The following is a 13,225-nucleotide window of genomic DNA, read 5'->3' on the forward strand; positions in this document are numbered from 1 at the left end:
TCTTTCCCTCAGATGCCCTCTGCTGCAGGTTTATTATTACAGTACGGGCCGCGCCGCCTCTCCCCGGGGCCCTGGCCAGCCGCCGGGCTGTGCAGCGCCCTGGCCGCCTTCACGCCTGGCGCGCCCCCAAACCGCCTCCTCCGCCTCCTTATTTGTCTGAAAAGCAACCGCACGTCGAGGCGGAGAAGCCCGCCAAGGGGGAGAGGCCGGGCCGGGTGTGTGCGCGCCGCGCTCCGGGGGCGGGGCCGGGGCGGCGCGCGGAGCCGCGGGCCCCTTTGTCCCCGGGCCCGGCAGGCGCAGGGGGGCGGCGCGGCGCTCGGGGTTCCCGGGTGCGGGGGGCCGGGGCGCGCGCGCGTTGGCCGCTCGCCGACCGGGCCCCGAGTCGCCGATTCCTGCCGAGTAAGCAGTCTGGCTCCGCCGCGGCCGCACAGTGGCAGCGAGGCTGGGGTGCTGGCGTGGCGCCAGCCCATCAGAATTAGCTCATTGTTCACTAGCACACTAGCAGCAGAGAGGGAGAGAGAGAGAAACTGACTCTTAGAGAAAGAGACACACACTCTTGGAGAGAGAGCGCGAGGCAGGGAGACCTTCCCCCTCCTTTTTCCAAGGCTGCACTTCTTGGAAGTGAAGCCGGTTTGGGTTTTGTTTCCCTTCCCCCTCCTCCCTCCTTTTCCTCCACCCCTTTTCCCTCCCCCCGCCCCCTCCCCCCACCCCCCCTTCCCCAGCTGTCTTTCTAGCATGATACCCTTTTTCATCCACATTTGTGTTTCAGGTGTAGAGAGGAGAGAGTGAACAGGGAACGGGGCTTTTGTCTGTAAGTATATGCCATTCCCATCCCCGGCCGGGAGCGCTGCTTTCTCTTTTGTGTCGATTTCTTGCCGTTGCTCTTTGCTGGACTCCAACCCTGCAGAGTTCATGCTTCTTCCCTCTAAATTTTAAAGAACGGAAGCCTGTACTTAGAGAAATTCTGGCATTTTGGTCCCGCTGCATTAAGGCTGGAATTTGACTTGGGTGTTTTTTTTTTCCTAATGCACAAGTTCAGAGGGAGAAATCTGTTGGGAAGGGGTGGGGTTTTTCGCTTGTTGGTGTGATTTTTGTTCTTCTTGCTAATAAAGCATTGTTAGGAACTGTTTTGTTTCTTTGCATTAAATGCACTTCGGTGCATGGACACCCCCCCCCCTCCCCTTTTATAAAGTGGATTTGTGTTCCTCCATCCTTAGTCTTTATTACTCTTTCAAAGCTGCTGCGCCTCCAAGGGTCTTTTCAGGCATTCGATCTTGCAACACTTTCCCCCTGCATTTTCTTATAAAGCAGCTGAACTTTGGGGGAGGGATGGCTTAAAAATAAGTGACTGCTTTTTGCTTGATGATGATAATAATCTGATTTGCATTTCTGTGTGTCTGTAATGCCATTATAGGAAAACTCGAAGAGCTTATAATACCCTGTTAGAGAACTTTGTTTCTCCATTCATCTTAATTTTTGTCATAACTTATGTTAACAAAAGAACTGTATTCTGACACAAAGGTTGAGAGGAAAATCACCGCAGCACGTATATTAATGTTTATTTGGTTTAGGGAGAAGGGCATAATGGTGTATATTCCTGACTTTTCCCCCTTAGTGTAGTGTTTTTTTTTTTTTTTTAAACACGGAAGGTTATGTAATGCAGTGCCATTTCCAAAAATATCCACTCTGAGGCATTACACTACACGGTGCAAGGCTGATTCGTATTCTGCTGTCTTGATTGCAAATATACTGCCAGTAGTATGTCTGGGAACAAAGAGCGGCCAGAAAACAATCTATTTTTATCACTTGATTCTACTTTTAAGTTATTAAGCCTTTTAAACTCCTGCAATTTAAAGATGAACCCAACACTAAGAATAGCCCAGGACTCTGCAAAGCCAGGTACCAGGGATTCCTTTGTCCCCTATTTAAGCCTGCAGACTGTTTGAAAAGCTCTTTCAGAAGCTCCAGTGGTTACAATAATTTGCATGTAACTGAGCTTAACCACAGAAAATGATTATTTGTCTGTAACCTCTAAACAAGCATTTCTCATTTGCTGACCTATGGTGAGGCAATTTGTCTACTGTATTTAAACATATTTTGCAGGTTGGTTGGTCTCCTTGGACTGAAGAGAGGGAGGGTGCAAGGCCAAGACTGTTAAGGATTCTCAAAATGGTAAGAATTGGTCATCAGAGGAGATTCTCAATTGCTTCTTACCAGTCTTTATTCCATATAAATATCAACCACCCACCTTCATCTCCTCTGAACCCTTCATTGTTTCTACCCTATATGACCTTTCAGAGGTTCCTATCCAGCCTGGCAAGCTTCTGCAGTACAGCAATTTATATTAATTGGATGTGATGAATTAGGAATAAGATCTTTTGATTTTCAATCACTTTGAGTAGAAAACTGAAATTCCTTTCAGAAGTGAAAAATTTTTAACTTGAACAACAGAAACTGTTCTGTTCTTTAAGAAGAGTGATAAATTGTGACATGCGTGGAAGAGGTGGCAAGCAATGGGGCTCAAACAAAGCAATGGGTCTTTTAGTAGAGAGAGCCAGAACTTATCCCAAAAGTAGGAGTCTGTGTCCAGCTAATCCAACAGCTATAGTATATGCTAAAGCGGTATATATGTAGAGCATGGACTTTTATGGTAATACACTCTATTGTCTCCCAAATACTGTTTTATTGTTGTCGTTGATTTATAACTTCATTTATGAGAGACATCTGCTCAGTTTTAGAAGATAAGCGTGTTATCCTCTAAATGAAGGTGTAACTATTTCTGACAAGCATTATGATTCACAGAGGAGGCAGCTTAGTGTTCGATGATGGATTAAAGAAATAGATGAAATACACATTAAAAACAGTTGAATACATGTATTACTCTTTTTTGAAAAATTTCCTCTATGGAAATGAACTGAAAAAAAGAACAGAAATGTCATGAAACTTTTTAGTTAAGTACAGCATGTCCTACTGCAGATGTTTATGCTCTTTAAAACACCTCTTTGCCACTTAAGAGTGTGTGGTTTCCAAATTTAGTTTTCGTTTTTTCTTTTAAACGAGGGAGGAATTTAATGAATCAAAATTGAATCCGATATACTTGATGTTTTCTTTGAGAGCAATCCAAGTATAAGCTTCCAAGGAGAAAAGTGAGTCAGAAGCAGTTAAATGAATTCTGTTTGAATTCTGTTAATAAGTAAGCTGTTTATTTTTTGTGTATGCCTCACTTATCATTTCAACAGGTGGGTGTCAAAGCATCAAATAAAATAGATTTTGCTTGGGCATAGGTTGATAATGACCAAATTAAGTAACTTAAGGTAGAAGGCAAAAGGGATAAACAGGAAATTAATCAGTAGGTTTTGTGCAAATGGTTCCTAAATGGATATTAAATTCCTGACTAGCCATTGTCATAGGGTTCTAGGATGGTAATAAAATAACCTACTGCAAAGTGTTTTTGTTTATTTTGTTACCTTTTACTGTGATTGGCCACGCCACCTTGTCCTGTAGCTCTTTATCCCAGAACCTTACCCTGGAATAAAGAGGGTGTGAAGAGTCATGTGTGTTTTAATGTCAGGTGACCAGTTTGGTTAAACATCAGTCTGACCACTGATTCTGCCAAAATTAGTCCTATAGATCAAGCTCAAAGAATAAATATCGTGTTTCCATAGCAGTGAGTGGAGTAAGTTTTGTGGAAGTAAAGCATGTGTGCCAAAGCCCAGAATGAAAGTTGGAACAGTTCGAGTGCAGAAGAGCAAATTCAAATTATTGTTACATGTTGTCAATTTCTTACAGTTGTCGTCTATTTATGGTGGCAGAATGAGAAATCAGTTTGTTGCTCTTGGAAGGATTTTTAGTCATGGAAAAATTCTCACAACTTTTTGGTGATCCTTTCATCAAGATGTCAGTCCCTTTTGGCACAAGCCCATTGCCTGAAATGAAACCACCGACAGTTATTGTCTGTGGGTGATTCCAAGTAACTTTCTAGCAATTTTCTTATTCCGGGAGGTCTGAGCTCTTCAAAGTCTTTTCACATACTAATGTAAAAAAAAATAAATTTTGATTGTCTTTTTTTTTTTTTAACTGAAATTAGAGGTGTCTTATACCTCCTTTTCTCCTTTTTGGAAAAATGAAGTTATTTTCTTTCCTTGATTAAAACAGGAATTACTTTGCTGATCTTTAAGTCTTTACTTAAAGACTTATCTCTTATATGATAGAAACTAGCTCTGGGGAAGCAGTGCACTTAACACCTAGTCACCTTTAGAACATATATAAACTTTTATATATTTTCTGTGAGACATATCTTTCCATTTATATAGAAACATGGATTTCCATATTTCAAAACACTAAAAAGGGTCTAATTTCAGTGTTTTTGACCTGTTTAGTAAAGGGCTTATTCCAAATACAAATTTATAATCAACTCATTCCAGAGTAAGAAATTAACTAGTAGACTCTAGGATCCAAAACAGAATGGTTCAATATTTAGGCATTCGACATACCCTAAAATGATGTTTCACAATGATAACTTTTTGCATTATGAAAAAATACAACTGCGTTGTTAATCTATGAGGCGCTAATCACATTGTGTTCCATATACGGGACCCTTTGGGCACAACCCCAGGGGGCATTATTTACATAGGCTACAGTGCATCTGGGGTTGTGCATTTTAGGAGTACTGTTACAAGTTTTAATTTTGAGTGTGGTTTGCCTTTTCTTCATTTTCTAGAATGTTCTTTTTAATAACATCCCCCAGTTTTTTTGGTTTTCTAGTAAGCATAACCTTTTCCTAGCACCCCACCCCCGACATGTCTTTGCAATTAACAAGATATTGTGAGTCTGCAGAAATCCTCAGCATTTCTTTAATTTATATTTGGCTTTTTGTTAAATTTAATTTCTAAGATTATATTTAATATTGGTCCTTGGGATTTACTTAGTTGTTTTATTTTAAAGGCATTTGCTTTGGATACATCACTGAGAAGAAAATATTTCAAAAATAAGCAGATGGTCTTAGTGAATAGTTTGAAAAAATAAATTATTTCATTCAGTGTCAAAGTTAAGTCCTGATTTTCAACATGACTTCCCTTTGTGCTGTAAACTTACCTCCTGGTACGAATGTGCCATGGATTCACAGTGGAAAAGCTTGGGCTCATTATGTTTTAACAGAGACCTAGGAATTGGAACAATTTTAGATTCTCTCTAAGTCTGATGCTGAGCTTTTCAAAATGATGAGTTGACTCCATTGTACTGCTCATAGAGCTTTGCTTTCTGTACAGTCTGTGAAGTGGCATTCATGAACTTACAAGGAGACTCTTTCAATAATCTCTCCAGTAACATAAGGTTTTCTTGTTTAAAGAAAAAGAGAAAGATTGCAAAGGGATGAGGTACTGTTGGTAGCTGTGCCGTTGGGTTTTGGAATGTAAATTTACAAGTTACTCAGTGATTTTTTGATTGTGGGGATGCTGAAAAGTACCTAGGAGAGTAATTTTAGATGGTACTGTCTTCTCTTTTACCAGTGCTTCTAGCTCATTGTGAGGGGAGAATTGGGAATTGTTTGGGGAATTAGGACAGTAGGGATGGTCTATCTGGGTTTAGCCCCAGTCCCTCTTCCTCTTGAGCTAAATAGATAGGTCAGGCAGAAGAAGGTATTTGAGCAGAAATCTTGGAATAAACAGGTATTTAAAATATCATTCTATTTTTTTTATTTGTTCTGTTTTAAACTGATGCAATTCTTAAAACTGGCATGTAAATCAGGTCATCATAAATACACTGAAAGAATTCTCTTTATTTTAAACCCTAAGATGAATGGTTTTCCCGCGTGGTGCAGTGGTAAAGAATCTGCCTGCCAATGCAGGAGATGCAGGAGACACGGGTTCAATCCTTGGGTCAGGAAGATCCCCTGAAGTAGGATATGGCAACCCACTCCAGTATTCTTGCCTGGAAAATTCCATGGATAGAGGAACCTGGCTGTCTAGAGTCCATGGGATTGCAAAGAGTCAGACATGACTGAGCACACACACAGTCTAAGATGAATACTTTAAAATAGGAAAATATACTTCTGAAATGTGAACACTTTACTAATCCAAATGAATAACCTCCAGATGATGAGTTTTATACATTGTGCTCACTTACACTAGACTGACCAGGAGCCTTAGAGTGAGGTACTGTGGCTTCCCTGCTCTTGCACATATGTTTTTAAATGCTGTTTTTGGCTGGTAAGTCTTTTAGGACCTTATCCTCACAACCAAAGTGAAATGGACGGTTGAGATAATTATCTGAATAATTATGCTTAACACAAAATAACTTGATTTTGTCTGATTCATCTTGCTTTATTCAAAATGTTGCTGGAGTGAGGCAGGAGTGGAAGGGATTTGCCTGAATTATCTGAATAATTCCTTTGTTATATGGGAAAAAGACTAGCAATAAGGAAATCTTACCAGTGAATCCAATTTGAATGTACCAGAAGAAAATGTAATGGATGTAGCTGGATTGTATCATCTTAGTTGATCAAGATATATTTTAAAAATTCTGGCTTTAAACCACTCCTTTGCTTTATATTGGAAAATTAACCATAAGTCTCATTCCACATCTGTAGAAATTATGGTTCCTAAAAATCCTATTTCTTGGATCTAAATCTATCTGAAACGAGTACTTCTGGACATGTTTTGCACCTATGGACAGCTTCAAGAATCTCTCATCTCAGTAGTTTAAAAAACAGCAGTGATCCTGAAATTGATCTGTTAGTGCATGACAGTATTAGCAGCTCTAATGGTTTGGGATTTAAACATTAGCATGGCTCTCAACTAAATTCTAAATATCAATTCAGTTATTAGTAGCAATGACATGGTATTAACCTGGTGTAACACTAGATTATACTCTCCTGCATTATTTCTTAGTTGGATCACATGCATTTCTTTCACTGACCAGCTAGATTATAGACTTCCAGAAAGTTTAAAAACTTCATATGCAGTGTTTAATGAAATATTAAATATATGTTAGAAGCTCAGTAAATATTTGGTGCATACATGCTAATACCTGTTAAGTTGGACTTTTAAAAATTCATCCTTAGTGACTTAATCTTGTTTAGTTTTCATGGACTAGAAGTAATTTTTATCCTTCCATTCTTCTAAAGAGCTAGGAAGTTGAAGTGAATGTAATGTTGGCTTCCACAGCAAATTATTTTCCATTATTTATTAGCAGAAGAAAAAAATTATGATTAAGCCATAAAGCCACTTGTCAAACAAGTGTCTTGCAGTTGCTCACCTTTATCAACATTTAGAGCCATCCTCTGAACAACCTGATGTGATTCTAGCCCTCTAGGTTTGATCCAGCTGTGGTACTCAAAACTGACAGCAACTTTTCACTATAGTCCTAAAAATCCCCTCTGGGATCCAGGAGAAACTTTGCTCCCAGTACTGGAACTTTAAAGCCTTTACTTATTTCCAGTATGATCTCATTCTGTGATACCATGTAAATGATCCCAAGAAAACAAAGTTGCCATGTATGGAAGCACTGAAGAAAATGAGAAGAGTTAGCAGTAGGATTGTGCATCTATTCCTATGTCAGCTGAACAAGCCTTTTTTTCTTTTTTAGTATTTTCTTTGTGCTAAGTTTGTTGCATTATGGAATGTAGATTTATATTTTACTTGTGGCAGGAAGACTAATATGCGTGATGAACTTAATGTCTTACAATATAATCTAGTGCTAAATTGTAAGATGCAGAGGAGTGGTATCACTAGAGACTGGGAATTGGAGGTGAATTCTTTCTTTTAAGGAGGTTAAGCCATACCCAGAGATGACAGATACATGGTTTGTGTGCCATCTCTGCCTCCTCCTCCACTTGTGGCAGACATTGCGAATCAGTGTCTTAACACACGTTATTATTATTATTCATCCTGAATATGATTTCCAAATCTTCACTCTCTTGTTACTTTAACAACTGATTGGAGTCGGCACAAAATTTGAAACCTAGAAGGTCCTTGAGAGCAGGTACTGTGCCTTCTTGATGTTTTCAGGGCTTAGCATCTATCTTTAGTAAATATTGAGTGAGTGAAGAATGGGTAGATTTAGATGAGAGAAAAGCATATTTCTGATAAATACATTTATTGGAAAGGTATGCTTACAGGAGAGAGCATAATACATGTTTACCGCATTAGTGAATGTCCTCTCCCTATTTCAGGCCTCTCTGCTCTCAAAGGCGGACCTCACACACTAGACCTAGAAGGCAAGGACTCCACTTGCTGAGCTAGAGGCAGCCACTGCGCAGGCATCTTGGAGATGGCCCCAGGCTCCCACTCAGGTTCCAGCCTGTCTCAGGCTCTTTGCATTTTGACTGTGCCCAACAGAAAAAGCACACATGTTCATTCACATACACCTTATTTATTGCTGCCTCTTACTGTCCTTGGGCCATGATAGAGTGATAAGAAGGAAGGTCCCTAGTTGGAAGGAATAGGGAAGGGAGCACACTTAACCTCTTTCTTGGGAGAAAGTGGCTGCACTTCCCCTGATAAATGCCAGAGGATTCCTTAGTTCCACTTGGCCAGAGAGGGTGTTGTTGCTGTGCCAGCTGTGAAAGCAGACCCCATTCTTCCCTTCTTTGCGGCTAGCCATGTGCTAATCAGTCGCAACCACACAAACCCAGCTGGTTCTCTCTACTTCTTCCTGATTAGCCAGACGTACATATTCAGAATTCAAGCCAACGCTTACATCATCATAATAAAATTGTTTACAATTTGAGGCCTATGGACCGTTAATAATTTAGACAATAGTCTAGTGACCATCATAAGGGAATCTCATCACATGTTACCCAAAAGTTGGGGAAAGCCAAGACCAAGAAGGATTTTTCTGGAATCTCTTCTGGAAACAGGACAGACTCAGAAGGCATCAGCTGCAAGATTTTCAATATGAAATGAGTTTACCAGTTCTTCTGGACCCTTCAGGTGTGGTTGGACTCATCCCCTAGACAGTAAGTGACATACATAAGCGCTGTTTCCTTAAATTCCTTATGCCTACTCCCACATCATACTTTTAAATATTTTTTTCAACTTCTGTGTTTTAAACCTTCATAAACTGAATCTCTGTGGCTGAGCAGCCATTCCAGTAACTATGTGAACTCGTGTTTTATTTCTAGCTACTATAGCATTTATTTTCTTAGAAGGACCAGGCTACTTGTTATTCTGAACATGCCCCAGGAGGCCCTCCCCTCTGTGCCTTTGCTTACTCAGTCCTAGAAAGAATGCTCCTCTGGACAAATAAAGCTCTTCTTCCAGACTGAATTTAAATGACAACACCTCCATGAAACTCTCCCCAGGACATCTAGCAGGAATGATCTGCTCCCTTGTATACTAAACGCACACACAATATTCTACTTGTGGCTGGCTTCTTTCTGCATGCCTTTCTACCCTCCAAGAATAAACCTGAAGCACACTGACCACTAGTGAGTGAACATCGGACCTCTTCTTATGGTGCAGTTGAAGCTGTGATGCCTCTTTTTCCCCTTTTCCTGTATCAGGATGGTGAGTTCAGTTGTGGAACAGTTGAGAGGGAACTCTAGAACAACTAGTGAAATTGACTGGCATTCTTTTCCTACGAAGTGAAAGGAACCCCTAACCTTCATGGACCTTGAAATAGATTACACCTCCATGAGCCAGTCTGACCACTGCTCCAATACCTGTGTGGGAACTGGCACATCCTTAGTTTGCTGAGTTGCTCAGTCGTGTCTGACTGTTTGCGACCCCATGGACTGTAGCCCACCAGGCTCCTCCGTCCATGGGATTTTCCAGGCAAGAAAATCCTGGAGTGGGTTGCCATTTCCTCCTCTGGAGGATCTTCCCAACTCAGGGACCGAACCCGGGTCTCCCACGTTGTAGGCTAGACGCTTTAGCCCCTGAGCCACCGGGGAAGTCTAGTAACACATAATCTTTCTAAAAATCCTTCAGTCTTAATGCATTTGCCTAGAATTGCACAAGTGCAATTTAACATTGATATCAAAAACACTTGCAGCGAATTCCTAAGCAGAAGCAATTCCTCTTATTGGTTACTAAGGCACATCCTTAGTAACCAATAAATGTCTGTGGAATAAATGAATGAGTGAGAGCTCAGGAATACATGGAGATCTGTTATTTCTGGGCAGAGCCAGGTGTCTCACCTTGAGATTTACAACTCGTAGTAGCCCAACACTTTGCTGGGGCGTGACAGTTCTGATTATAAAATGTAGGACCCAGGAAATTAAGTCACTACACACAGGTGATGAATTTGTTGCTGAAAACCATCTCTCACTGAATAAAGAAGGCTCAGTGTTAGGGAGGTAAGAGCGGAGAGTTAAGTGAAATGTAAACACGATACAAAACCAGCTCCTCAGTTCTGCGCTGCCTTCTGCACTCTTTAGACAGAAGAAGCCCTCAGAGTGTCCAGAAATTTAGTTTGATGTGGTCTGCTGGAAGAGGACTGTCAGCTTTAGGGAGGAGTCACATGTCCATCCGGCTGGGAGATGTCACTGTGCTTCAGGTCATCAATGTTGTATTGCCAGCGGTCCACAGTGCCTCTCAGCAATCTGACTGAGTCAGTCATGACAGTAGAGCATCATCTGCTCTGGTTTCACAAGGTAATGAATTCTTTACAAATAAAATAATTGCCTGTTGTTACCTCGGAATGGTTTCCGATCTAAGCCTTGTGCCTAAGAAGTCGCTCAGTTCATGTCCAGCTCTTTGCCACCCCATGGACTGTAACCTGTCAGGCTTCCCTGTCCACGGAATACTCCAGGCGAGAATAGTGGAGTGGGTTGCCATGCCTTTCTCTGGGAGATCTTCCCAACCCAGGGATCAAACCCAGGTCTCCTGCATTGTAGGCAGATTGTTTACTGTCTGAGCCACCAGGGAAGCCCTAGATTTATGTAGCTGGAGGTATTTTTAAGCCCTGGATTTTAACTGTGCTTGTTCAGTATTCATCCTAACTCTCATAGACTAAAATACAAGCATCACGCCTGTTTGAAAAGAAGGGAAAGATATTTAAGAGAATGCGGTCAGTGAAAGGAAGGTCTGTTTGCCCCTTTTATGCTGAAATTGGGAATCAGAGCCATTGATTGGAAAGAAAGGGAGAATAGCTGAATAGTTGTTGCCAGTGAAAATATGAGCCAGAGACCTGTACCAATACGTAATTAAAACAAGAGGGAGGTTGATACTGTGCACAAAGTTTTGGTGTGGTTGCCCAGTTCTAGCTCTTGTCCCTTCTCCACTCCAGCCCGTACTCAGATCACCATCACACACCGCCGTCCTTTGATTACTAGGGCAGGTAGCAGCCTTCCTGTCTGAATTGTGTTTGATACAATTCCAGCTGGGAAAAGTACTGCAGGCCACTGACCGAACAGGGGGAATTTACAAAAGTTGTGTTTAAAATGGATCCAGGCATTTTGTGGTCTCTTTGAATAAAGCCATTGTCAGATACAGCAGAAATTAGGAGAAGATACTGTGTGTTTGGCAGCCAACATTCGAAACTGTCAAGGAAAAACTGGATTCTGTGGTTAGATGGATAAAACTTATTGACTAAGATACTTAAAAACATGACCTAAGTAAGGGATTGTTATTAAGTACTTTTCCAAGAAGGACTATTTCTTGCCCTTCGTTTAAGGCATCATAGTGAAAGTTACCAAAAGGCTTATTGAGACCGTGCTGGGAAAGCCTGCCGTTGTGCACGTTTGCCAGGCAGTTGCCGAGCCTCTGCCGTGGTGCCATGTGGGTTTGGCAGCACGTGTTTGAACGTTTAGCCTAGTGCCTGCTGCGTTGTGGGGACTCAGTTAACACTGGCTGAAAGAAGGAATACTGGGCAGAGAATGGACCTACTATTCGAAACATGCAATCTCACGGACTTTCTGAGGTAGCATGGTTATGAGAATTAGAAATTGAAGAGATGAAGTTGTTAATTAACCCTCACCTTTCCTGAATAGATATCCCAAGATTTGGTGGCTTAGCTCTAAAGAAACCTTTTTTTTTTTTTTTTTTAATGTGTTTTCTTTGCTAGTTTAGCACTTGCAACCCAAACTAATGGGGACTTGTCTTTCCTAAGATGTTCATTCTCTGGAGTTGAAAGCTACCTACCAAAATTCAATACTTCATAGAAAATAAGTATTTAGTAAATATTTCTTGACTTATTGATTGGATAATTAATATATATATACTCAACCAATTTAGGTAATACAGCATCAAAAATTCTGCCCACATCTTGGAGCCCTTCTCATCTTTGTAATTTTGATCTTTTATTACCTGGATTTGATTGTTTCCAAAGCCTGAATGCTCTGGACCCTATAAAAAAGCTGTATAACTGAAGCTCCATTTCACGGTGCCCTGTGGAAACTTGGGTCTAATTCGACATCGTGGAATGCCTCTGGCCCTTGTATGTTTTGCTCGCTTCTTGATAATAGAATCTTAAATTATTCTGATCTTGTTATCAAGGTCTGGGAGTCAAATCTCTACATCTTTTCATTTCATCTTCATTAAGCCTATTCCTTTTTCTTTTTTTTTTCATGAGGACTGCTTTTTAAACTTTAATTTTATTATACAGGATTAACTGTCTACACTGTCACAATCAATTCAATCAGAAATTCCATTAAATTTGGTTTTTGGCATCATAGAAACCATTCATCTGATAATTAATGTGAATTTTTCCCCAATTGATCAATGTTCTTATGTTGTTTAGACAAAACCAGAGGTTCGTCATGTCTTTGACTGAATGAATACAGTACTCTACATGTGGTTTGAGGATCACAGACCACTTTTCTTGTTACATGCTATTTGTTACCTTCATGATAGTAATAACTAATGGTTGGCTTGTTCCCTCGTCTCTGTGTTTCCATTTTTGTCATTAGAACTGATTGCATTTCTTAGACTATATTAATTAAAAGTTCCCAACTGGAATCAGGTTAGATTTGTTTTTCTTTCTGAATTACCATTCTTAATTGTTTATACATGCCTCTCTATCCTAATAAGTATTTATTTTCTTCCCCTTCAACTAGGATCACTTTATACTTATATGTTGTGTATGGTTTGCATAGCTGTGTATTATTGATCAAGAGTTTAATTCTCCTTTGACTAAACAGTTTGTTTTGAAATTGAAATTTTGAAAAGTAAAGTTAGAGTGAACATGAGTTCTAATGGTATTTGTTGAAAGATATTCTGAATTAGATTGTCCATTGCCTGGTCATCAAAGAAGTTGTTTGAGAGTTTATTTAGGGGTCATATTA

At 40.4% G+C, this 13,225-nt stretch overlaps 1 protein-coding gene across 3 annotated transcripts in view; it reads left to right on the forward strand.

Annotated features, from left to right (window-relative positions):
* Positions 1-290: 290 nt before the first annotated feature.
* Positions 291-13,225, forward strand: part of NREP (neuronal regeneration related protein) — a 32,954-nt gene continuing 20,019 nt past the window's right edge. Inside the window, exons 1-3 of one of the 3 annotated variants that reach the window (XM_070796819.1) lie at positions 291-399; positions 770-811; positions 2,104-2,172. In XM_070796819.1, the coding sequence (XP_070652920.1) occupies positions 2,170-2,172 (3 nt within the window). In that variant the 5' untranslated portion in view covers positions 291-399; positions 770-811; positions 2,104-2,169. Of the gene's footprint in view, positions 400-429; positions 575-689; positions 812-2,103; positions 2,173-13,225 lie in introns of those variants that run through there. The other 2 variants (XM_070796818.1, XM_019968018.2) reach the window with 2 other exon arrangements.

The sequence above is a fragment of the Bos indicus genome, chromosome 10, assembly GCF_029378745.1.
Source record: "Bos indicus isolate NIAB-ARS_2022 breed Sahiwal x Tharparkar chromosome 10, NIAB-ARS_B.indTharparkar_mat_pri_1.0, whole genome shotgun sequence".
Lineage (NCBI taxonomy): Eukaryota > Metazoa > Chordata > Mammalia > Artiodactyla > Bovidae > Bos > Bos indicus.